The sequence below is a fragment of the Engystomops pustulosus genome, chromosome 1 (genome assembly GCF_040894005.1).
Source record: "Engystomops pustulosus chromosome 1, aEngPut4.maternal, whole genome shotgun sequence".
In the NCBI taxonomy this organism is placed as follows: domain Eukaryota; kingdom Metazoa; phylum Chordata; class Amphibia; order Anura; family Leptodactylidae; genus Engystomops; species Engystomops pustulosus.
Genome location: NC_092411.1, coordinates 282056919 through 282084256, shown reverse-complemented (window position 1 = coordinate 282084256; position 27338 = coordinate 282056919). Strand labels below are relative to the sequence as shown.

The 27338-nt window shown below is 51.0% G+C and overlaps 1 protein-coding gene across 2 annotated transcripts in view; it reads right to left on the bottom strand.

The window, feature by feature from the left end:
* The window catches only part of DNAAF9 (dynein axonemal assembly factor 9), a 54704-nt gene extending 28693 nt beyond the window's left edge, over positions 1-26011 (bottom strand). Inside the window, exons 1-9 of one of the 2 annotated variants that reach the window (XM_072126345.1) lie at positions 25782-26011; positions 5944-6023; positions 5423-5542; positions 3463-3587; positions 3239-3335; positions 2562-2668; positions 2143-2220; positions 920-1018; positions 585-640 (exon numbers count right to left, since the gene is read on the bottom strand). In XM_072126345.1, the coding sequence (XP_071982446.1) occupies positions 585-640; positions 920-1018; positions 2143-2220; positions 2562-2668; positions 3239-3335; positions 3463-3587; positions 5423-5542; positions 5944-6023; positions 25782-25831 (812 nt within the window). In that variant the 5' untranslated portion in view covers positions 25832-26011. Of the gene's footprint in view, positions 1-584; positions 641-919; positions 1019-2142; positions 2221-2368; positions 2538-2561; positions 2669-3238; positions 3336-3462; positions 3588-5422; positions 5543-5943; positions 6024-25781 lie in introns of those variants that run through there. The other variant, XM_072126346.1, reaches the window with a different exon arrangement.
* Positions 26012-27338: the final 1327 nt, after the last annotated feature.

Below are 27338 nucleotides of genomic sequence, written 5' to 3'. Positions count from 1 at the left end.
AGTAGTTATATTCCTGTACATAGGGGGCAGTATTATAGTAGTTATATTCTTGTACATAGGGGGCAGTATTATAGTAGTTATATTCCTGTACATAGGGGGCAGTATTATAGTAGTTATATTCTTGTACATAGGGGGCAGTATTATAGTAGTTATATTCCTGTACATAGGGGGCAGTATTATAGTAGTTATATTCCTGTACATAGGGGGCAGTAATATAGTAGTTATATTCCTGTACATAGGGGGCAGTATTATAGTAGTTATATTCTTGTACATAGGGGGCAGTATTATTGTAGTTATATTCTTGTACATAGGGGGCAGTATTATAGTAGTTATATTCTTGTACATAGGGGGCAGTATTATAGTAGTTATATTCCTGTACATAGGGGGCAGTATTATAGTAGTTATATTCTTGTACATAGGGGGCAGTATTATAGTAGTTATATTCCTGTACACATGGGGCAGTATTATAGCAGTTATATATAGAGAAGTATTGTTGTATTTCCTCCTGAGACCTATGCCTGTAGCACATATATGAGGTGACATGATAATAACTAGGGTCACTCCTGGAAATGTAAAGCACAAACCTGTTGTCAGTGATATGGCTGGAGATCATTCCATGGCTGAAGTAACTTCTGAACGGCTGTAGAATAATAAGAGATTACACAATGTTATAGAATGTACATGGGTCAGTAGAGCGAAAGCTGAACATTATAATCATATTGCAGATGAGTCACATGCTGATAACAGTCCTGTGCAACATTGGATACAAATAGCTGGAGGAAGCACACGTCAGGCTGTAAAGTCCTGCTGATAGAAATGTGTATAAGGAGCGGGCAGGGTGTTACTGCAGGACCCGCGGCTGTGTGGATTATTAGTCTGGCTGATAACTCTTCTCTTCTATCACATCACCACTTCCTACCTCTCCTGCTTGAGATTCCGACAATTCCAGGAGGAAAGGAATTTCAGTTTCGAAGTTTGACAGGAAGCCGCCCCACTGGTGCCGAAATGTTACCAGATCCTACAACAAAACACACAAGGTCCTAAACAAGTGACACGGCAGCATCACATCCCAAGAAAATCTCCCAGCATCCCCTGCTGGTTCAGTGTCAGCTCATCTTTGCTGTTGGACACGTTAGAATTGTGATTTCGGTTCTGCAGCACAATACAGGCGCTCGCTCAGGGTCAGTACAATAGAAGTAAAATGACTTCATCTGTAAATGTTAGCTTTAGGTTTATGACCTAGCAGTAGCATGTAAGAGGCTGACCTTTTTGGGTCAAGGTGTTAAGACCCCACTAATCCCATTAATACAGAGGGCAGACGGGTTTACAAACACTGCTGTAGATGGAAGTTCCTTGTCCTAATGTCACTATCCAAACTGCAAGTCTGCTTCATACAGGAGGGAGGACTAAGGGGATCTCCTATTAACAGGATCACTGGGTCACAACACTCAGAACCCAGTAATCCGACACTAATCGCTTTTTATGCAGAATATGTTGGAGCTGTAGAAATAAAGATTTATTATTTCCTTAAAAAAAAGAGGGAAAGCATCTTTGGTGTGAAAATACCCTTTAAATGGGATTTCCAGCCTACACATATTAATGGGCTGTGCATACGATAGGTCATGAAAGGTCAGTCAGGATGAATAGAATCTATAGCAGTGATGGCGAACCTACGGCACGGGTGCCAGAGGTGGCACTCGGAGCCTTTTCTATGGGCACTCAGGCCATCACCCCAGGACAGAGTTCACCAAACACTGAATCTTCATGCAGTCCCAAGCAAATTAAGGGATGCTGCTCTCAGTGCTATTCAACACTTAGTTGGCTGTTTGGAATTGCAGGAAAAGTGAGAAAGCTGTGACAGAACTGCATTATCTTTGGAGGTCATCCTGCTGGACCCGACCATTCTTCCTTTACAGAGGAAGCTACAATGATAATCTGAATTTGCACTTCTTCTTTGAACTGGTGGCTTCAGACCGCCGATACAATTGAAAGATGTGGAGGAACAGGTAGCAAGAAGTTACCATTTAAAATTTCATGTTGGCACTTCACGGTAAATAAGTGGATTTCGGTTGTAGTTTGGGCACTCGGTCTCTGAAAGGTTCGCCATCACTGATCTATAGCATGGCCAGTTTATGTTCGTACCTCCATTAGCAGCGCCTCCAGAGACACGGGGTCCATGCAGCTGTACACCTTCCACAGAGCCTCGCTCACGTCCATTAGCTGTAAGACAGACAGTGATGTGACGCGTCCGCCATGACAGTGGCGCAGAATACAGTCTGGTATTGGCAGCCTCCTCTCAGTGTGTGTCGCATGCAATGTTACCCCCGGGGTGCTAAACAGCAGGCCACAATACACCACAACTTCTTACCCCAACAGAGCAGAAGGCTGGGGACAGTAGTCTTCTGTCTCCTCCTAACATTGGGTGTAAAGCACCAAGTGTCCATGTAGCCCCCACCCTCCTACCACACACAGAGCGGGGCAGGGAGAGAGAAAGGGAAAGTTATAATGGCGGCACAACACAGGCCTATAGGAAGCATCGGGGCCCCCTGCATATCACATACCTCGTATTTCATGGTGAAGAATCCACCGCCCCCGATGCCTTCTAATGCAAACGCCTGAACGATCGGCCACTTCTCTACTATGAACATGTCGAAGGTCTGCAGGTGACCTGAGGGGAAAAGGGGCCATGAATAGGATTGTAGCCTAAAGATTTATCAGTAAGGATTTCCAGACCATGTCAGGTCCCTGAAGAATCTCTTTATCCATGGACACCAAAAATTGGTCATAAACCCTTTCATTTCCCTAAACCACCAGGTAAATTCACCTCTCGAATCCCCTCATCATCACAGAAGTAAACATCACATAAGTTGAAGGTGTGGTCCAATGATAGGAATTTAGGCCCTATCCACAGAATAGGCCCTAACTTGATTATTGGTGGGGGGGTCCGATATCACAAGAAGGGAGTCACAAGACGGGGTCTGTTGTAAACCCTGCTGCACCCAAGATGACCAGAGAAACCAGTCATGGATAGGACAGAACTTGCCATCACCAGACAATCCCTTTAACTTATACAATACCCTGAACCATCAGAAAAATCAGAATGTCACTGTATACGACCAGTAGTGAAGCTGCCGATATCCTACTATTACAGTAGCAATGGGGGTGGGGAAGAGGGAAAACACAGATCACCAGCTGGAATTGTCTTGGATAGACTGGCTCTTGTTATATCATTACTGACCTCGGGAGCTGTAAGGAATCCCGATCCGGCTGCAGTCTCGCACCATGTTGACAAAACTTGCAATTTTATATTCTTCTGCTGCTTCTTCATCCTCATACTGCGGGAGATAAAATACATCATGGATTTATAAAACTCTTTCTTTCCGAGGATGAGAGAGCAGAGATGTCCCAGCTACAACCAGTAACCAGTGCTGCCACCCCTCGGCTGGTGACAGGTGCACGCACCTCATTTTGGGTCATACAGTGGACATGCAGGTTCCTCCAGCAGCTCACATAGGGCAGCAGGTAGGAGTAGTTCACAGGGTTACAGTACAGGTGGACGCTGTCCGATTTGATGAGGATGATGACGTCTGCAAGAAAGAAATCAGAAGGACACAGTCACTACAAGCATCTCCAGAGAGACCAGACGTCCTGGGTGCCAGTCACTACAAGCACCTCCAGAGAGAACAGACGTCCTGGGTGCCAGTCACTACAAGCATCTCCAGAGAGACCAGACGTCCTGGGTGCCAGTCACTACAAGCACCTCCAGAGAGACCAGACGTCCTGGGTGCCAGTCACTACAAGCATCTCCAGAGAGACCAGACGTCCTGGGTGACAGTCACTACAAGCACCTCCAGAGACCAGACGTCCTGGGTGCCAGTCACTACAAGCATCTCCAGAGAGACCAGACGTCCTGGGTGCCAGTCACTACAAGCATCTCCAGAGAGACCAGACGTCCTGGGTGCCAGTCACTACAAGCACCTCCAGAGAGACCAGACGTCCTGGGTGCCAGTCACTACAAGCATCTCCAGAGAGACCAGACGTCCCGGGTGCCAGTCACTACAAGCATCTCCAGAGAGACCAGACGTCCTGGGTGCCAGTCACTACAAGCACCTCCAGAGAGACCAGACGTCCTGGGTGCCAGTCACTACAAGCACCTCCAGAGAGACCAGACGTCCTGGGTGCCAGTCACTACAAGCGTCTCCAGAGAGACCAGACGTCCTGGGTGCCAGTCACTACAAGCGTCTCCAGAGAGACCAGACGTCCTGGGTGCCAGTCACTACAAGCATCTCCAGAGACCAGACGTCCTGGGTGCCAGTCACTACAAGCACCTCCAGAGACCAGACGTCCTGGGTGCCAGTCACTACAAGCATCTCCAGAGACCAGACGTCCTGGGTGCCAGTCACTACAAGCACCTCCAGAGAGACCAGACGTCCTGGGTGCCAGTCACTACAAGCACCTCCAGAGAGACCAGACGTCCTGGGTGCCAGTCACTACAAGCATCTCCAGAGAGACCAGACGTCCTGGGTGACAGTCACTACAAGCATCTCCAGAGAGACCAGGCGTCCTGGGTGCCAGTCACTACAAGCATCTCCAGAGAGACCAGACGTCCTGGGTGCCAGTCACTACAAGCATCTCCAGAGAGACCAGACGTCCCGGGTGCCAGTCACTACAAGCATCTCCAGAGAGACCAGACGTCCTGGGTGCCAGTCACTACAAGCATCTCCAGAGAGACCAGACGTCCTGGGTGCCAGTCACTACAAGCACCTCCAGAGACCAGACGTCCTGGGTGCCAGTCACTACAAGCATCTCCAGAGAGACCAGACGTCCTGGGTGCCAGTCACTACAAGCATCTCCAGAGAGACCAGACGTCCTGGGTGCCAGTCACTACAAGCATCTCCAGAGAGACCAGACGTCCCGGGTGCCAGTCACTACAAGCACCTCCAGAGAGACCAGACGTCCCGGGTGCCAGTCACTACAAGCACCTCCAGAGAGGCCAGACGTCCTGGGTGCCAGTCACTACAAGCACCTCCAGAGAGACCAGACGTCCTGGGTGCCAGTCACTACAAGCATCTCCAGAGAGACCAGACGTCCTGGGTGCCAGTCACTACAAGCATCTCCAGAGAGACCAGACGTCCTGGGTGCCAGTCACTACAAGCATCTCCAGAGAGACCAGACGTCCTGGGTGACAGTCACTACAAGCATCTCCAGAGAGACCAGACGTCCCGGGTGCCAGTCACTACAAGCGTCTCCAGAGAGACCAGACGTCCTGGGTGCCAGTCACTACAAGCATCTCCAGAGAGACCAGACGTCCTGGGTGCCAGTCACTACAAGCATCTCCAGAGAGACCAGACGTCCTGGGTGCCAGTCACTACAAGCATCTCCAGAGAGACCAGACGTCCCGGGTGACCTCCCCCGGACTCACCATCCAGAACTTCTTCTGGAAAGCCGCTCTGCTCAAACTCTGCGCTCCTCTGGCTGTACAGGTCAAAGAGCAGGTAGTTGGCCAGCTCCCGGCATCCTTCATTGTAGCGGCTGTCTATTCCTGGAGAGCGGAGATAAACATGGTGTAAAACAATGGAGAACTGGGGCCTGAACCAAGACAGGGGCCTGTGTAACCTCCTTAATGCTGTTCTTCACTAGCAAACTATACATAGGAGACCCATGTGCCCAAATCATGATGGTCAGCTTATGGCCCCACCGCCCCCACTGACTGCGCCGGGCCCCACCGCCCCCGCCGGGCCCCACCGCCCCCACTGACCGCGCCGGGCCCCACCGCCCCCACTGACCGCGCCGGGCCCCACCGCCCCCACTGACCGCGCCGGGCCCCACCGCCCCCACTGACCGCGCCGGGCCCCACTGCTCCCTGCCAGGCCGCGCCCAGCGACATTTAACATGTTCCCCATGAATAATGTCTCTCTGTATAATATCTGCGCAGACACTTACCCAGTATACACAGGATGCCGTCTGGAGAGGATTTGCTGGATTTTGTTAGGATTTCTTGTATTTTCCTCAGACGACTGCAGCTGAAAAAGAAAACGGGAAGAAAATCTTATGATGAGAGATCGTAAAATTCAGCACCACATCAAGAAGAAGCAAATACATACAAAACATCACAACTAAGTGATAGTATCAGGATGTGAAGGATCACCGCTGGCCTGGCACACGACCACCATTTACCTACCTGCCAGCCCTATAGCCCATCACTACGTCTTTACACAATTCTTCACCCTCCTTAAAATATTCTAGTAAATAAATTAGTCTCGCCATTAGTCAGGGGAATGTAATGTATCCGGAACATTCCAGTACAACGCAGAGCATGACGGAGCAGTACCAGCGTGATGCCATCGGGACACATGCAACATTGTTATTCTGTACAATACAGAATTGTTAGCGCCGCTGCAGATGACAAGTGACAAGTCCGGTGCCGGCCGCTCCACATGATTCACCATCCAGAACACAGCGCCGGGAAGAGGTTATAAATAACGTCTCCGGATCCTGCAGCGCTATATATAGGATCCACCCGGATAAGAGAAAATGTGCAGCCGAAAACCTGAAACCAGCCCCGATGTATTCACTACAGGGGGGCTACTAGGGGGTCCTGGCATATACACTACAGGGGGGCTACTAGGGGGTCCTGGCATATACACTACAGGGGGATCACTAGGGGGTCCTGGACATATACACTACAGGGGGGCTACTAGGGGGTCCTGGACATATACACTACAGGGGGATCACTAGGGGGTCCTGGACATATACACTACAGGGGGATCACTAGGGGGTCCTGGCATATACACTACAGGGGGATCACTAGGGGGTCCTGGCATATACACTACAGGGGGATCACTAGGGGGTCCTGGCATATACACTACAGGGGGATCACTAGGGGGTCCTGGCATATACACTACAGGGGGATCACTAGGGGGTCCTGGACATATACACTACAGGGGGATCACTAGGGGGTCCTGGACATATACACTACAGGGGGGTCACTAGGGGGTCCTGGCATATACACTACAGGGGGATCACTAGGGGGTCCTGGACATATACACTACAGGGGGATCACTAGCGGGTCCTGGACATATACACTACAGGGGGATCACTAGGGGGTCCTGGACATATACACTACAGGGGGATTACTAGCGGGTCCTGGACATATACACTACAGGAGGGCTACTAGGGGGTCCTGGACATATACACTACAGGGGGATCACTAGGGGGTCCTGGCATATACACTACAGGGGGATCACTAGGGGGTCCTGGACATATACACTACAGGGGGCTACTAGGGGGTCCTGGACATATACACTACAGGGGGATCACTAGCGGGTCCTGGACATATACACTACAGGGGGGATCACTAGGGGGTCCTGGCATATACACTACAGGGGGATCACTAGGGGGTCCTGGCATATACACTACAGGGGGATCACTAGGGGGTCCTGGCATATACACTACAGGGGGATCACTAGGGGGTCCTGGCATATACACTACAGGGGGATCACTAGGGGGTCCTGGCATATACACTACAGGGGGATCACTAGGGGGTCCTGGCATATACACTACAGGGGGATCACTAGGGGGTCCTGGCATATACACTACAGGGGGATCACTAGGGGGTCCTGGACATATACACTACAGGGGGATCACTAGGGGGTCCTGGACATATACACTACAGGGGGATCACTAGGGGGTCCTGGCATATACACTACAGGGGGATCACTAGGGGGTCCTGGCATATACACTACAGGGGGGCCACTAGGGGGTCCTGGACATATACACTACAGGGGGATCACTAGGGGGTCCTGGACATATACACTACAGGGGGGCTACTAGGGGGTCCTGGACATATACACTACAGGGGGATCACTAGGGGGTCCTGGACATATACACTACAGGGGGATCACTAGGGGGTCCTGGACATATACACTACAGGGGGATCACTAGGGGGTCCTGGACATATACACTACAGGGGGATCACTAGGGGGTCCTGGACATATACACTACAGGGGGATCACTAGGGGGTCCTGGCATATACACTACAGGGGGATCACTAGGGGGTCCTGGACATATACACTACAGGGGGATCACTAGGGGGTCCTGGACATATACACTACAGGGGGATCACTAGGGGGTCCTGGCATATACACTACAGGGGGATCACTAGGGGGTCCTGGCATATACACTACAGGGGGATCACTAGGGGGTCCTGGACATTACACTACAGGGGGATCACTAGGGGGTCCTGGCATATACACTACAGGGGGATCACTAGCGGGTCCTGGACATATACACTACAGGGGGGCTACTAGGGGGTCCTGGACATATACACTACAGGGGGATCACTAGGGGGTCCTGGACATATACACTACAGGGGGATCACTAGGGGGTCCTGGACATATACACTACAGGGGGGCTACTAGGGGGTCCTGGACATATACACTACAGGGGGATCACTAGGGGGTCCTGGACATATACACTACAGGGGGATCACTAGGGGGTCCTGGCATATACACTACAGGGGGCTACTAGGGGGTCCTGGCATATACACTACAGGGGGATTACTAGGGGGTCCTGGACATATACACTACAGGGGGATCACTAGGGGGTCCTGGACATATACACTACAGGGGGATCACTAGGGGGTCCTGGCATATATACTACAGGGGGCTACTAGGGGGTCCTGGACATATACACTACAGGGGGATCACTAGGGGGTCCTGGACATATACACTACAGGGGGGCTACTAGGGGGTCCTGGACATATACACTACAGGGGGATCACTAGGGGGTCCTGGACATATACACTACAGGGGGATCACTAAGGGGTCCTGGACATATACACTACAGGGGGCTACTAGCGGGTCCTGGACATATACACTACAGGGGGATCACTAGGGGGTCCTGGACATATACACTACAGGGGGATCACTAGGGGGTCCTGGACATATACACTACAGGGGGATCACTAGGGGGTCCTGGCATATACACTACAGGGGGATCACTAGGGGGTCCTGGACATATACACTACAGGGGGATCACTAGGGGGTCCTGGACATATACACTACAGGGGGATCACTAGGGGGTCCTGGACATATACACTACAGGGGGGCTACTAGGGGGTCCTGGACATATACACTACAGGGGGGCTACTAGGGGGTCCTGGACATATACACTACAGGGGGGCTACTAGGGGGTCCTGGACATATACACTACAGGGGGGCTACTAGGGGGTCCTGGACATATACACTACAGGGGGATCACTAGGGGGTCCTGGCATATACACTACAGGGGGGCTACTAGGGGGTCCTGGACATATACACTACAGGGGGATCACTAGGGGGTCCTGGACATATACACTACAGGGGGGCTACTAGGGGGTCCTGGACATATACACTACAGGGGGATCACTAGGGGGTCCTGGACATATACACTACAGGGGGATCACTAGGGGGTCCTGGACATATACACTACAGGGGGATCACTAGGGGGTCCTGGCATATACACTACAGGGGGCTACTAGGGGGTCCTGGACATATACACTACAGGGGGGCTACTAGAGGGTCCTGGACATATACACTACAGGGGGATCACTAGGGGGTCCTGGACATATACACTACAGGGGGATCACTAGGGGGTCCTGGCATATACACTACAGGGGGCTACTAGGGGGTCCTGGACATATACACTACAGGGGGGCTACTAGGGGGTCCTGGACATATACACTACAGGGGGGCTACTAGGGGGTCCTGGACATATACACTACAGGGGGGCTACTAGGGGGTCCTGGACATATACACTACAGGGGGATCACTAGGGGGTTCTGGACATATACACTACAGGGGGATCACTAGGGGGTCCTGGCATATACACTACAGGGGGATCACTAGGGGGTCCTGGCATATACACTACAGGGGGATCACTAGGGGGTCCTGGCATATACACTACAGGGGGCTACTAGGGGGTCCTGGACATATACACTACAGGGGGATCACTAGGGGGTTCTGGACATATACACTACAGGGGGATCACTAGGGGGTCCTGGCATATACACTACAGGGGGATCACTAGGGGGTCCTGGCATATACACTACAGGGGGATCACTAGGGGGTCCTGGACATATACACTACAGGGGGATCACTAGGGGGTCCTGGCATATACACTACAGGGGGCTACTAGGGGGTCCTGGACATATACACTACAGGGGGATCACTAGGGGGTCCTGGACATATACACTACAGGGGGATCACTAGGGGGTCCTGGACATATACACTACAGGGGGATCACTAGGGGGTCCTGGCATATACACTACAGGGGGATCACTAGGGGGTCCTGGACATATACACTACAGGGGGGCTACTAGGGGGTCCTGGACATATACACTACAGGGGGGCTACTAGGGGGTCCTGGACATATACACTACAGGGGGATCACTAGGGGGTCCTGGCATATACACTACAGGGGGGCTACTAGGGGGTCCTGGCATATACACTACAGGGGGATCACTAGCGGGTCCTGGCATATACACTACAGGGGGATCACTAGGGGGTCCTGGCATATACACTACAGGGGGATCACTAGGGGGTCCTGGCATATACACTACAGGGGGATCACTAGGGGGTCCTGGACATATACACTACAGGGGGATCACTAGGGGGTCCTGGACATATACACTACAGGGGGGCTACTAGGGGGTCCTGGACATATACACTACAGGGGGATCACTAGGGGGTCCTGGACATATACACTACAGGGGGGCTACTAGGGGGTCCTGGACATATACACTACAGGGGGATCACTAGGGGGTCCTGGACATATACACTACAGGGGGATCACTAGGGGGTCCTGGACATATACACTACAGGGGGATCACTAGGGGGTCCTGGCATATACACTACAGGGGGATCACTAGGGGGTCCTGGCATATACACTACAGGGGGCTACTAGGGGGTCCTGGCATATACACTACAGGGGGATCACTAGGGGGTCCTGGACATATACACTACAGGGGGATCACTAGGGGGTCCTGGCATATACACTACAGGGGGATCACTAGGGGGTCCTGGCATATACACTACAGGGGGCTACTAGGGGGTCCTGGCATATACACTACAGGGGGATCACTAGCGGGTCCTGGACATACACTCACCGGCCACTTTATTAGGTACACCTGTCCAACTGCTCGTTAACACTTAATTTCTAATCAGCCAATCACATGGCGGCAACTCAGTGCATTTAGGCATGTAGACATGGTCAAGACAATCTCCTGCAGTTCTCCCGAGCATCAGTATGGGGAAGAAAGGAGATTTGTGGCCTTTGAACTTGGCATGGTTGTTGGTGCCAGAAGGGCTGGTCTGAGTATTTCAGAAACTGCTGATCTACTGGGATTTTCACGCACAACCATCTCTAGGGTTTACAGAGAATGGTCCGAAAAAGAAAAAACATCCAGTGAGCGGCAGTTCTGTGGGCGGAAATGCCTTGTTGATGCCAGAGGTCAGAGGAGAATGGGCAGACTGGTTCGAGCTGATAGAAAGGCAACAGTGACTCAAATCGCCACCCGTTACAACCAAGAAAGGCAGAAGAGCATCTCTGAACGCACAGTACGTCCAACTTTGAGGCAGATGGGCTACAGCAGCAGAAGACCACACCGGGTGCCACTCCTTTCAGCTAAGAACAGGAAACTCAGGCTACAATTTGCACAAGCTCATCGAAATTGGACAGTAGAAGATTGGAAAAACGTTGCCTGGTCTGATGAGTCTCGATTTCTGCTGCGACATTCGGATGGTAGGGTCAGAATTTGGCGTCAACAACATGAAAGCATGGATCCATCCTGCCTTGTATCAGCGGGTCAGGCTGGTGGTGCTGGTGTCATGGATCCATCCTGCCTTGTATCAGCGGGTCAGGCTGGTGGTGCTGGTGTCATGGTGTCTTTGGGCCCCTTGGTACAACGCCACAGCCTACCTGAGTATTGTTGCTGACCATGTCCATCCCTTTATGAGCACAATGTACCCTGTAACATCTGATGGCTACTTTCAGCAGGATAATGCGCCATGTCATAAAGCTGGAATCATCTCAGACTGGTTTCTTGAACATGACAATGAGGTCACTGGACACAAATGGCTCCACAGTCACCAGATCTCAATCCAATAGAGCATCTTTGGGATGTGGTGGAACGGGAGATTCGCATCATGGATGTGCAGCCGACAAATCTGCGGCAACTGTGTGATGCCATCATGTCAATATGGAGCAAAATCTCTGAGGAGCTTCCAGCACCTTGTTGTATCTATGCCACGAAGAATTGAGGCAGTTCTGAAGGCAAAAGGGGGTCCAACCCGTTACTAGCATGGTGTACCTAATAAAGTGGCCGGTGAGTGTATACACTACAGGGGGATCACTAGGGGGTCCTGGAATACAGGGCTAGGGAGGTCAAACCTCAAACACATTAATGCAGAACCTCTGTTTTATGTGCTACTGTGAGTGCACGTCACTGCAGGTGGTGGGGTAGGAGGAAAGGAGAGTTTGTGTGTGTAAGTGAATGTAGCAGAGCTGTGTGTGAGTGAATGAATAATGAATAAATGTAGCAGAGCTGTGTGAGTGAATGAATAATGAATAAATGTAGCAGGGCTGTGTGTGTGAATGAATAATGAATAAATGTAGCAGGGCTGTGTGTGTGAATGTGTATGCAGCAGTGATGTGTGTGTGAATGTGTATGCAGCAGTGATGTGCTTGTATGCATCTTTCTTCACCAAGGAGTTGTCAGTTAGCGTCAGATTTTTCCTTTTTTTTGAAGACTATATGTAGGGAGCATGATATAGTAAGGTGAGTTTTTATAGTCCGTCACTATACAGTATAATATGGTATTGCATACATCCTAATATTTGCTTGCACTATTCATTTATCTCCCTCAGCCTAGTGAATGGAGTGTACACAAACCCAAACATACTTCATTATGAAACCCGCTAAACCCTTAGCGCTGTCGGATCTGCAGGTCGTTGATTACCGCAGATTCGGAGGCAGAATTTTACCCTTTACAATGCATAGACAAAGTCGAAAAAGCGAAAGAGTTGTGGCTAAAAGCTTTTATTTGCTGTTTTTTTGGCCCAATCGGATGAACGAATGATCCCAACCCCTGCCCTAAGGGGGGTTTTCTGGGATTAGGGCTTTCCTAAAGTTAGGCCATAAATATAAGTTTGATGGGGGTCTGAAGGCCCCGCGTGGGTTATGAGAGATCACTGCATTTTACCATGTACCTTACAACAGCATCGTAACCTCCGGGAGGATGTTAGGAGTTTGTTGTAGTTACGGCTCTATATCTGGCTCCAGTGACCCTGTATAGTAGGACATCTCAGCCCTCTGCCCCCTGTGACATTGGGGTGACATCCAGTTACCCCCCCAGAGCTCAGACAGAGGCTGTCCTGACACAATCCTGGATAAGATCTTCTTACGGGGAGATCAGGAGATGACTGCGGAGCGTCTGAGTAAAGATTACATGGGCTCACGTTACTACAGACCTTGGTGAATAATTCCTCCGGGGATTCAGCGATGTGAGAAAACCGCCGAGGGTTAAACTCCGCTCATCTATAAGGTACGCTCCCATCTCACGAGCCGGAGCCAAGTATGAAGCGTCCTCATAACTCAATCACTCCGGGATCGGAAGCCATCACTGGGAATGAGGGAATTATTATAATTATAGGGGAGGCCTCAATTATTCCCCATAATCCGCAGCCTTGATCAGAGCCAGAGAGTCATCAGCGCTCATTACATGTCATTCCGGGAAGGCTCAGGGTCGTGTGCAGGTCAGCGCATGTACAGGAGGAAACACGGCCTGTGTGTGTCTTACTCTTCCACAATCTCTGCTTGCTGTCAGTGAATGGACACATCATTGCACACGTGTATAGGACAGGTGCAGATCTAGAAGAAAGGCAGGAGAACCTGCAAGTGGTTAAAAGTTTGGAGCACGGGACCCTGAGCCTGCTAGTCCTGTAAGCAGCGAGGCACAATGTGTCTTGTCTCCTGGTGCTGCTGGATTGCTCCGTGCTCATGGCCCGGTCCCCTCACTCTTCTCATTGTGTGTCCCCCCCACCCGCTTTAGACAATCTATACTTACAAAGGTTCCCTCCACAAGAAGCTGTAACAAGACGAGACCCCTCCAGTGATCAGCTGTAATCTATGGTAAAACTAGATGGTAAGTTTTCCATTTCCTTGCAGCGCCCCTGGAGGGGACAGAAAGCATTACACCCAATCATTCATATCAGGTGCACCATCATTGGGAGAGAGGAAAATCTGGACTACACATCATACAATGATCTTATGCCGCTGGGCTACACATCATTCAATGATCTTATGCCGCTGGGCTACACATCATTCAATGATCTTATGCCGCTGGGCTACACATCATTCAATGATCTTATGCCGCTGGGCTACACATCATTCAATGATCTTATGCCGCTGGGCTACACATCATACAATCATCTTATGCCGCTGGACTACACATCATACAATGATCTTATGCCGCTGGGCTACACATCATACAATCATCTTATGCCGCTGGGCTACACATCATACAATCATCTTATGCCGCTGGGCTACACATCATACAATCATCTTATGCCGCTGGGCTACACATCATACAATCATCTTATGCCGCTGGGCTACACATCATACAATCATCTTATGCCGCTGGGCTACACATCATACAATCATCTTATGCCGCTGGGCTACACATCATACAATCATCTTATGCCGCTGGGCTACACATCATACAATCATCTTATGCCGCTGGGCTACACATCATTCAATGATCTTATGCCGCTGGGCTACACATCATTCAATGATCTTATGCCGCTGGGCTACACATCATTCAATGATCTTATGCCGCTGGGCTACACATCATTCAATGATCTTATGCCGCTGGGCTACACATCATTCAATGATCTTATGCCGCTGGGCTACACATCATACAATCATCTTATGCCGCTGGGCTACACATCATACAATCATCTTATGCCGCTGGGCTACACATCATACAATCATCTTATGCCGCTGGGCTACACATCATACAATCATCTTATGCCGCTGGGCTACACATCAGAAGGAACTTGAGGTTCTTAGTTACATTTTGATCAAATTGCATAAACTCAGTATCCAGTTCACGATGACCATCACTAGAGGGTGCGGTGTCACATAAGGGTCACCAGCAGACCCCCCATACTGGATGACTAAGGGTGAAGACACACGTGGAAAAACCGGACAAAACGCATGCGGTTTTTAATGCATGCGTTCTTAACAATCTGAAAACGCACTAACTAAAAACGGCCTAGAAACGCCACGTGTGTCTTCACCCTAAGGTCTCCTGCAGACAGCATGCAGTACTGCACCATGTGAACAGGTCTGGAATGCTCCCCGCTCCATGTGGGCTCAGAGACTGCCAAGTAGGCGGCCGCTATCTGCTGCCTCCTGCCAATTAACGAGGTCACTGAATTGGATACTGGGCTCATAGTTATATATGATGTAGGGAGTCGCTATACGACTTCCAGAAAACAGCACGAGTGTTATCATGATTATAGTCTGCGGGGAAACAGGGACTCCTTGCATCATATATCGCTGTAAGGGTGATGCCACACGGTTTTTGAACACCTTTTCAGTCCGTTTATAAATGCACCTGTTTTTTTACTGTTTACTATGCATTTGGCTGCTTTGAACCTGTTTATCTATGAAGATAGAAGTTCAAAGCAGTAAAACGCATCCCAAACCGTAAAAAAACGGACTGAAAACGCCCGCTTTAAAACGGTCCAAAAACGGGATGTGTGACATCACCCTAAGGGTCCGTTCACACGTGGCTGCAAAGAGATTTGCCCAATTACATTGCTGTCATCATTGTGTTTACAAAGCGCGTGTGTTCATGTGATGTTAACACGCAAGTTAACACTATCGCAATGTAAAAGGAAATGTAATTAGGCAAATCTCCTCTTCCCGGCTGTTGTATTGCATCTGAAAAAGCAAGCGTTACCGCCATGTGTGACCACAGCCTAATGTTTGGAGGCCTGCCCCCGTTGTGTGAATAATCCCCAAGAAATATTTAGCTTGTGACAACCCTCGAGTACAACGTTGTAAGGTAACAGTCATGTCACTACCCTTGTAAGTGAGGTTTCTGCATGCAGTAATGACGAGGAATAATGAGACGTAATAGAAGGAGATATTACAGTGTATGAGGCGCTGGGGAAGGCGCGGTGCAGGCGGGCATCATATAGGAGCAGTGGCCACACAGTGATTCCTCCTTCCTTCCCCCGGCTATGAGCCATGTGTCTGTTTCCTATGCAGTACGTGTGCCAGGAGGGGACATAGAGGCCAATGCCACCCGCCTCCCACAACAGGATAAAAAAGCTGAAATGCCCGATCCTTACCCATAGTGATGGAAGCCAAATGCATCACAACCCGTGTGCTTCACTAGAACGCTTTCCTATGGACACGTGTGGAATGTTCCGAAACCTACAGAATCACAGAACAGAACTCAGCGTGTCCATTCGGTCCAGTGCAGGAGTGGATACTGGTTTGCCTGTTATCCCCTACAGGACAGCAGATAACCTGGAGACTGATGGGGAAGGCAATGACCATAGGAGGGCGCTCCTGTTCACACTGACATATTCATTCCACTTCTGCTTCACATTGGGGGTCCCGGGGGTCAGACAAATCAGAGTCCTACAAGTCAACAAGTCCTAATAGGTGGGGACTTCACCGATACAGTGTAACAACACATCAGCTCATGAAAGAAATACCTACTGCTGGAGAGTTCTCTCTCTCAAAGCATTGTCAGCACTGAATGTCCCATTGCAGTTCACTGACAGAAAGCAGAGATACTTTTATTCTGGAATACCACTGCACGGCACTTTAACATAACCCCGAAAGATGTCCTGAGCATATGTCATAGGGCGGCACAGTGGCTGAGTGAGTAGCGCTTCTGCCTTGCAGCGCTGGGGTCGAGGGTTCGATTCCCACCCAGGTCAACATCTGCAAAGAGTTTGTATGTTCTCTCGGTGTTTGCATGGGTTTTCTCCAGGTCCTCCGGTTTCCTCCCACACCCCAAAACATACTGTTAGGTTGTTTAGATTGTGAGCCCCATGGGGATAGGGAGCAATTTGTCATGCTTTATGCAGCGCTGCGTAATCTGTGTGCGCTATACAAATAAATAATTATTATTATACACAGGGGTTTATTTCACAGTTACATAGTATCATAGTTACCTGACCAGCTCAGCTCTGCTACATCTGTGTGTAGTCACATAGTATCATAGTTACCTGACCAGCTCAGCTCTGCTACATCTGTATGTAGTCACATAGCCTCATAGTTACATGACCAGCTCAGCTCTGCTACATCTGTATGTAGTCACATAGCCTCATAGTTACATGACCAGCTCAGCTCTGCTACATCTGTGTGTAGTCACATAGTATCATAGTTACATGACCAGCTCAGCTCTGCTACATCTGTGTGTAGTCACATAGCATCATAGTTACATGACCAGCTCAGCTCTGCTACATCTGTATGTAGTCACATAGCCTCATAGTTACATGACCAGCTCAGCTCTGCTACATCTGTGTGTAGTCACATAGTATCATAGTTACATGACCAGCTCAGCTCTGCTACATCTGTGTGTAGTCACATAGTATCATAGTTACATGACCAGCTCAGCTCTGCTACATCTGTATGTAGTCACATAGTATCATAGTTACATGACCAGCTCAGCTCTGCTACATCTGTGTGTAGTCACATAGCCTCATAGTTACATGACCAGCTCAGCTCTGCTACATCTGTATGTAGTCACATAGTATCATAGTTATATGACCAGCTCAGCACTGCTACATGTGTGTAGTCACATAGTATCATAGTTACATGACCAGCTCAGCTCTGCTACATCTGTATGTAGTCACATAGCCTCATAGTTACATGACCAGCTCAGCTCTGCTACATCTGTGTGTAGTCACATAGTATCATAGTTACATGACCAGCTCAGCTCTGCTACATCTGTGTGTAGTCACATAGTATCATAGTTACATGACCAGCTCAGCTCTGCTACATCTGTGTGTAGTCACATAGTATCATAGTTACATGACCAGCTCAGCACTGCTACATCTGTGTGTAGTCACATAGCCTCATAGTTATATGACCAGCTCAGCTCTGCTACATCTGTGTGTAGTCACATAGTATCATAGTTACATGACCAGCTCAGCTCTGCTACATCTGTGTGTAGTCACATAGTATCATAGTTACATGACCAGCTCAGCTCTGCTACATCTGTATGTAGTCACATAGTATCATAGTTACATGACCAGCTCAGCTCTGCTACATCTGTGTGTAGTCACATAGTCTCATAGTTACATGACCAGCTCAGCTCTGCTACATCTGTGTGTAGTCACATAGCATCATAGTTACATGACCAGCTCAGCACTGCTACATCTGTATGTAGTCACATAGCCTCATAGTTATATGACCAGCTCAGCTCTGCTACATCTGTGTGTAGTCACATAGTATCATAGTTACCTGACCAGCTCAGCTCTGCTACATCTGTGTGTAGTCACATAGTATCATAGTTACATGACCAGCTCAGCTCTGCTACATCTGTATGTAGTCACATAGTATCATAGTTACATGACCAGCTCAGCTCTGCTACATCTGTGTGTAGTCACATAGTCTCATAGTTACATGACCAGCTCAGCTCTGCTACATCTGTGTGTAGTCACATAGTATCATAGTTACATGACCAGCTCAGCACTGCTACATCTGTATGTAGTCACATAGTATCATAGTTACATGACCAGCTCAGCTCTGCTACATCTGTATGTAGTCACATAGCCTCATAGTTATATGACCAGCTCAGCTCTGCTACATCTGTATGTAGTCACATAGCCTCATAGTTATATGACCAGCTCAGCTCTGCTACATCTGTATGTAGTCACATAGCCTCATAGTTATATGACCAGCTCAGCTCTGCTACATCTGTGTGTAGTCACATAGTATCATAGTTACATGACCAGCTCAGCTCTGCTACATCTGTGTGTAGTCACATAGTCTCATAGTTACATGACCAGCTCAGCTCTGCTACATCTGTATGTAGTCACATAGTATCATAGTTACATGACCAGCTCAGCACTGCTACATCTGTATGTAGTCACATAGCCTCATAGTTATATGACCAGCTCAGCTCTGCTACATCTGTGTGTAGTCACATAGTATCATAGTTACCTGACCAGCTCAGCTCTGCTACATCTGTGTGTAGTCACATAGCCTCATAGTTATATGACCAGCTCAGCTCTGCTACATCTGTGTGTAGTCACATAGTATCATAGTTACATGACCAGCTCAGCTCTGCTACATCTGTATGTAGTCACATAGTATCATAGTTACATGACCAGCTCAGCTCTGCTACATCTGTATGTAGTCACATAGTATCATAGTTATATGACCAGCTCAGCTCTGCTACATCTGTGTGTAGTCACATAGTCTCATAGTTACATGACCAGCTCTGCTCTGCTACATCTGTGTGTAGTCACATAGTATCATAGTTACATGACCAGCTCAGCTCTGCTACATCTGTGTGTAGTCACATAGTATCATAGTTACATGACAAGCTCAGCCCTGCTACATCTGTTTGGCTGTGATGGTAATACATATGAGAACAATCAGGGTATTGTTAGTGGAAATCCCCTGTAACCCCTCCTGTCAGGACTCTGCCCGGTGCCAGGGACTCTCTGACCTCTCTCTATTCACAAAGTCACAGAAGGAGGAGAGACGACTCTGCCAACCAATAGCGATGCTGTGATGTGACGCTGGGGGAGGGGAGGAGGCATGAGCTCAGCCAAATACTCACATCCCTGTAATTGATTACTTCCTCCCCATCCAACTTCTCCTCCATAACAAGCAGAGGCCCTGAGCTCCCCCTCTCCTACCCAGCAGAACTGTCATAGGGTCCAGGCCCTGAGCTCCCCCTCACCTACCCAGCAGAACTGTCATAGGGTCCGGGCCCTGAGCTCCCCCTCACCTACCCAGCAGAACTGTCATAGGGTCCGGGCCCTGAGCTCCCCCTCACCTACCCAGCAGAACTGTCATAGGGTCCAGGCCCTGAGCTCCCCCTCACCTACCCAGCAGAACTGTCATAGGGTCCGGGCCCTGAGCTCCCCCTCACCTACCCAGCAGAACTGTCATAGGGTCCGGGCCCTGAGCTCCCCCTCACCTACCCAGCAGAACTGTCATAGGGTCCGGGCCCTGAGCTCCCCCTCACCTACCCAGCAGAACTGTCATAGGGTCCAGGCCCTGAGCTCCCCCTCACCTACCCAGCAGAACTGTCATAGGGTCCGGGCCCTGAGCTCCCCCTCACCTACCCAGCAGAACTGTCATAGGGTCCATGTCCTGAGCTCCCCCTCACCTACCCAGCAGAACTGTCATAGGGTCCAGGCCCTGAGCTCCCCCTCACCTATCCAGCAGAACTGTCATAGGGTCCAGGCCCTGAGCTCCCCCTCTCCTACCCAGCAGAACTGTCATAGGGTCCGGGTCCTGAGCTCCCCCTCACCTACCCAGCAGAACTGTCATAGGGTCCGGGCCCTGAGCTCCCCCTCACCTACCCAGCAGAACTGTCATAGGGTCCAGGCCCTGAGCTCCCCCTCACCTACCCAGCAGAACTGTCATAGGGTCCAGGCCCTGAGCTCCCCCTCACCTACCCAGCAGAACTGTCATAGGGTCCGGGCCCTGAGCTCCCCCTCTCCTACCCAGCAGAACTGTCATAGGGTCCAGGCCCTGAGCTCCCCCTCTCCTACCCAGCAGAAATGTCATAGGGTCCAGGCCCTGAGCTCCCCCTCTCCTACCCAGCAGAACTGTCATAGGGTCCAGGCCCTGAGCTCCCCCTCACCTACCCAGCAGAACTGTCATAGGGTCCGGGCCCTGAGCTCCCCCTCACCTACCCAGCAGAACTGTCATAGGGTCCGGGCCCTGAGCTCCCCCTCACCTACCCAGCAGAACTGTCATAGGGTCCGGGCCCTGAGCTCCCCCTCACCTACCCAGCAGAACTGTCATAGGGTCCAGGCCCTGAGCTACCAGTCACCTACCCAGCAGAAATGTCATAGGGTCCGGGCCCTGAGCTCCCCCTCTCCTACCCAGCAGAACTGTCATAGGGTCCAGGCCCTGAGCTCCCCCTCTCCTACCCAGCAGAAATGTCATAGGGTCCGGGCCCTGAGCTCCCCCTCACCTACCCAGCAGAACTGTCATAGGGTCCGGGCCCTGAGCTCCCCCTCACCTACCCAGCAGAACTGTCATAGGGTCCGGGCCCTGAGCTCCCCCTCACCTACCCAGCAGAACTGTCATAGGGTCCAGGCCCTGAGCTCCCCCTCACCTACCCAGCAGAACTGTCATAGGGTCCAGGCCCTGAGCTCCCCCTCACCTACCCAGCAGAACTGTCATAGGGTCCGGGCCCTGAGCTCCCCCTCTCCTACCCAGCAGAACTGTCATAGGGTCCAGGCCCTGAGCTCCCCCTCTCCTACCCAGCAGAAATGTCATAGGGTCCAGGCCCTGAGCTCCCCCTCTCCTACCCAGCAAAACTGTCATAGGGTCCAGGCCCTGAGCTCCCCCTCACCTACCCAGCAGAACTGTCATAGGGTCCAGGCCCTGAGCTACCAGTCACCTACCCAGCAGAAATGTCATAGGGTCCGGGCCCTGAGCTCCCCCTCTCCTACCCAGCAGAACTGTCATAGGGTCCAGGCCCTGAGCTCCCCCTCTCCTACCCAGCAGAACTGTCATAGGGTCCGGGCCCTGAGCTCCCCCTCACCTACCCAGCAGAACTGTCATAGGGTCCAGGCCCTGAGCTCCCCCTCACCTACCCAGCAGAACTGTCATAGGGTCCAGGCCCTGAGCTCCCCCTCTCCTACCCAGCAGAACTGTCATAGGGTCCGGGCCCTGAGCTCCCCCTCTCCTACCCAGCAGAACTGTCATAGGGTCCAGGCCCTGAGCTCCCCCTCTCCTACCCAGCAGAACTGTCATAGGGTCCGGGCCCTGAGCTCCCCCTCACCTACCCAGCAGAAATGTCATAGGGTCCAGGCCCTGAGCTCCCCCTCACCTACCCAGCAGAACTGTCATAGGGTCCGGGCCCTGAGCTCCCCCTCACCTACCCAGCAGAACTGTCATAGGGTCCGGGCCCTGAGCTCCCCCTCACCTACCCAGCAGAAATGTCATAGGGTCCGGGCCCTGAGCTCCCCCTCTCCTACCCAGCAGAACTGTCATAGGGTCCAGGCCCTGAGCTCCCCCTCTCCTACCCAGCAGAACTGTCATAGGGTCCAGGCCCTGAGCTCCCCCTCACCTATCCAGCAGAACTGTCATAGGGTCCAGGCCCTGAGCTCCCCCTCACCTACCCAGCAGAACTGTCATAGGGTCCAGGCCCTGAGCTCCCCCTCTCCTACCCAGCAGAACTGTCATAGGGTCCAGGCCCTGAGCTCCCCCTCACCTACCCAGCAGAACTGTCATAGGGTCCAGGCCCTGAGCTCCCCCTCACCTACCCAGCAGAACTGTCATAGGGTCCAGGCCCTGAGCTCCCCCTCACCTACCCAGCAGAACTGTCATAGGGTCCGGGCCCTGAGCTCCCCCTCACCTACCCAGCAGAACTGTCATAGGGACCCCAGTCACCACCAGAAATGACCATTATACATCCCCCATACATAGTGACCCCCCCAGAAGTGACCATTATACACCCCCATACATAGTGACCCCCCAGAAGTGACCATTATACACCCCCCATACATAGTGACCCCCCAGAAGTGACCATTATACACCCCCATACATAGTGACCCCCCCCCAGAAGTGACCATTATACACCCCCCATACATAGTGACCCCCCCCCAGAAGTGACCATTATACACCCCCCATACATAGTGCCCCCCCCCAGAAGTGACCATTATACACCCCCCATACATAGTGCCCCCCCCCAGAAGTGACCATTATACACCCCCCATACATAGTGCCCCCCCAGAAGTGACCATTATACACCCCCCATACATAGTGCCCCCCCAGAAGTGACCATTATACACCCCCCCCATACATAGTGCCCCCCCAGAAGTGACCATTATACACCCCCCATACATAGTGCCCCCCCAGAAGTGACCATTATACACCCCCCCATACATAGTGCCCCCCCAGAAGTGACCATTATACATCCCCCATACATAGTGACCCCCCAGAAGTGACCATTATACATCCCCCATACATAGTGACCCCCCAGAAGTGACCATTATACACCCCCCATACATAGTGACCCCCCAGAAGTGACCATTATACATCCCCCATACATAGTGACCCCCCAGAAGTGACCATTATACATCCCCCATACATAGTGACCCCCCAGAAGTGACCATTATACATCCCCCATACATAGTGACCCCCCAGAAGTGACCATTATACATCCCCCATACATAGTGACCCCCCAGAAGTGACCATTATACATCCCCCATACATAGTGACCCCCCAGAAGTGACCATTATACATCCCCCATACATAGTGACCCCCCAGAAGTGACCATTATACATCCCCCATACATAGTGACCCCCCAGAAGTGACCATTATACATCCCCCATACATAGTGACCCCCCAGAAGTGACCATTATACATCCCCCATACATAGTGACCCCCCAGAAGTGACCATTATACATCCCCCATACATAGTGACCCCCCAGAAGTGACCATTATACATACCCCATACATAGTGACCCCCCAGAAGTGACCATTATACATCCCCCATACATAGTGACCCCCCAGAAGTGACCATTATACATCCCCCATACATAGTGACCCCCCAGAAGTGACCATTATACATCCCCCATACATAGTGACCCCCCAGAAGTGACCATTATACACCCCCCCACATAGTGACCCCCCAGAAGTGACCATTATACACCCCCCCACATAGTGACCCCCCAGAAGTGACCATTATACACCCCCCCACATAGTGACCCCCCAGAAGTGACCATTATACACCCCCCATACATAGTGACCCCCCCAGAAGTGACCATTATACACCCCCCATACATAGTGACCCCCCCAGAAGTGCCCATTATACACCCCCCATACATAGTGACCCCCCAGAAGTGACCATTATACACCCCCCATACATAGTGACCCCCCAGAAGTGACCATTATACATCCCCCATACATAGTGACCCCCCAGAAGTGACCATTATACATCCCCCATACATAGTGACCCCCCAGAAGTGACCATTATACATCCCCCATACATAGTGACCCCCCAGAAGTGACCATTATACATCCCCCATACATAGTGTCCCCCAGAAGTGACCATTATACACCCCCCCCATACATAGTGACGCCCCCAGAAGTGACCATTATACACCCCCCCATACATAGTGACCCCCCCAGAAGTGACCATTATACACCCCCCATACATAGTGACCCCCCAGAAGTGACCATTATACATCCCCCATACATAGTGACGCCCCCAGAAGTGACCATTATACACCCCCCCCATACATAGTGACGCCCCCAGAAGTGACCATTATACACCCCCCCATACATAGTGACCCCCCCAGAAGTGACCATTATACACCCCCCCATACATAGTGACCCCCCCAGAAGTGACCATTATACACCCCCCATACATAGTGACCCCCCCAGAAGTGACCATTATACATCCCCCATACATAGTGACCCCCCAGAAGTGACCATTATACATCCCCCATACATAGTGACCCCCCAGAAGTGACCATTATACATCCCCCATACATAGTGACCCCCCAGAAGTGACCATTATACATCCCCCATACATAGTGTCCCCCAGAAGTGACCATTATACACCCCCCCCATACATAGTGACGCCCCCAGAAGTGACCATTATACACCCCCCCATACATAGTGACCCCCCCAGAAGTGACCATTATACATCCCCCATACATAGTGACCCCCCCAGAAGTGACCATTACACACCCCCCATACATAGTGACCCCCCAGAAGTGACCATTATACACCCCCCCCATACATAGTGACGCCCCCAGAAGTGACCATTATACACCCCCCCATACATAGTGACCCCCCCAGAAGTGACCATTATACACCCCCCCATACATAGTGACCCCCCCAGAAGTGACCATTATACACCCCCCATACATAGTGACCCCCCCAGAAGTTACCATTATACACCCCCCATACATAGTGACCCCCCCAGAAGTGACCATTATACATCCCCCATACATAGTGACCCCCCAGAAGTGACCATTATACACCCCCCATACATAGTGACCCCCCCAGAAGTTACCATTATACATCCCCCATACATAGTGACCCCCCAGAAGTGACCATTATACATCCCCCATACATAGTGACCCCCCAGTAGTGACCATTATACACCCCCCCCATACATAGTGACCCCCCCAGAAGTGCCCATTATACACCCCCCATACATAGTGACCCCCCCAGAAGTGACCATTATACACCCCCCATACATAGTGACCCCCCAGTAGTGACCATTATACACCCCCCCCCATACATAGTGACGCCCCCAGAAGTGACCATTATACACCCCGATACATAGTGACGTCACACATGTAACAATATACACGGCCTGTATTATTACCATGTAATATAATATAATATTGCGGTATTTGGGTCTTCAGGTCTCTCCATGATGACAGGCCCGGGTGTGAGCGGGGGTGCTGGGACCTGTGGTTCCCCCCGCAGCACGGACACCCATGTATATTATATCACAGGGGATGATGGATGTCACCCACACACCGCCCGCCACCTACCTGACAGCCGGGGAGCAGCTCTGGTAGCGGGGACCTCTCCTGTGGGACATCTTGGCCGCCGGTCACACGGTCAGTCGGTGTGTCGCGCCCGGCATTGCCCCGTTACCTCGCGCCTCCTCACCGACCTATCACTGTGCGCGTCCACGAGATCCCCGGCTCGTCACCGCGGCGGCCTCAGTCCTCCCGCTGCGCATGCGCCGCAACGCTGAGGGAACGCCGCGCGCGCCGGGGGTGGGAACTGTGCGCGTGCCCGCTGTGCGCCCTCACAGGGGTGTAACATGGGGAGAAGCCCCAATAACAGCGAAATGTGAGGTAAAATGTGTGGCGGGATATCTGATGACCGAAACTACTCGGCTGATAAAACATTTGGCGTCTATTTTGTCAGCGGAAGAGCGATTTTATCATCTCTCCTTGTAAGGCATCGCGCCATTGAGTCTTAGTCTGTTGCTTGGCAACCGACAACACAATGTCCCGGTGACAACGCCGCATCCCCACACTGTCCTGCGGATACCGGGGATACAGCTCCGGCCAGTAGTACAACAACATAACATACACTGCAACAACCAGACATTAGCATCCGCATCATAGCTTTATACAGGCAGTCCCCAGGTTACATACAAGATAGGGTCTGGAGGTTTGTTCTTAAGTTGAATTTGTATGTAAGTCGAAACTGTATATTTTATAATGGAAGTTCTAGACAATTTTTTTTCTTTTGCCCCAGTGACAATTGGAGTTTCAAAATTTTTGGTGTAATTGGACCAAGAATTATCAATAAAGCTTCATTACAGACATCTTACAGCTGATCAGTGCAGTCTGGGACTATAGTAAAGCATTCAGAGAGCTTCACCAGAGGTCACAGTCGGCAGAGGGGTCCGTCTGTAACTATGGGTTGTCTGTAAGTCGGGTGTCCTTAAGTAGGGGACCGCCTGTATACGGTTTCATCTATAAAAATATACGGTAAAAATCAGAGTTAGGCTACATTCACACACATGTACGGGGGACGTATATACGGCCGATATACATCCCCCATACATCACTATGGGCTCGCGGCAGCGTAGCGCTCCGTAGCCCGGGAAAAGATAGAACATGTAAAAAACGTATGCGTTTTCAGTGTGCGTGATTAAAAACATCATGTGAATGTGATGCTAGCGCAACGTGTAAACGCACCCTCAGGCTGCGGTCACACGTGGTGCTTTGAACCCGTTTTTGGCCCGTTTTTTAGTTACGTGTTTTATGATTATTTTTTGTAAATAACAAAAAATTAAAATATAACATTAGACTTATGACTGTATACTATCCATAGGACATGTGGGGGAGTCATCTCCTTAGACTTAGGAGGAAATGGGATCATTTACTTACCCGTCCTGACGCGTTCACCAAAAATGTATTGTCCGTGTATAATGCACTGTGCTGCGATTCACTAAGATTGTGCGCCCGATATCCTGCATGTGTCGCTTCTCCGCTCAGGTCCAAGGAGTTCACCTTCTTCTTCCCGGTGCATGTAAGTGCTTTGTCCTGCGACACAATTTGAAAGTTAAATCCCGCGCTCAGTCTTAG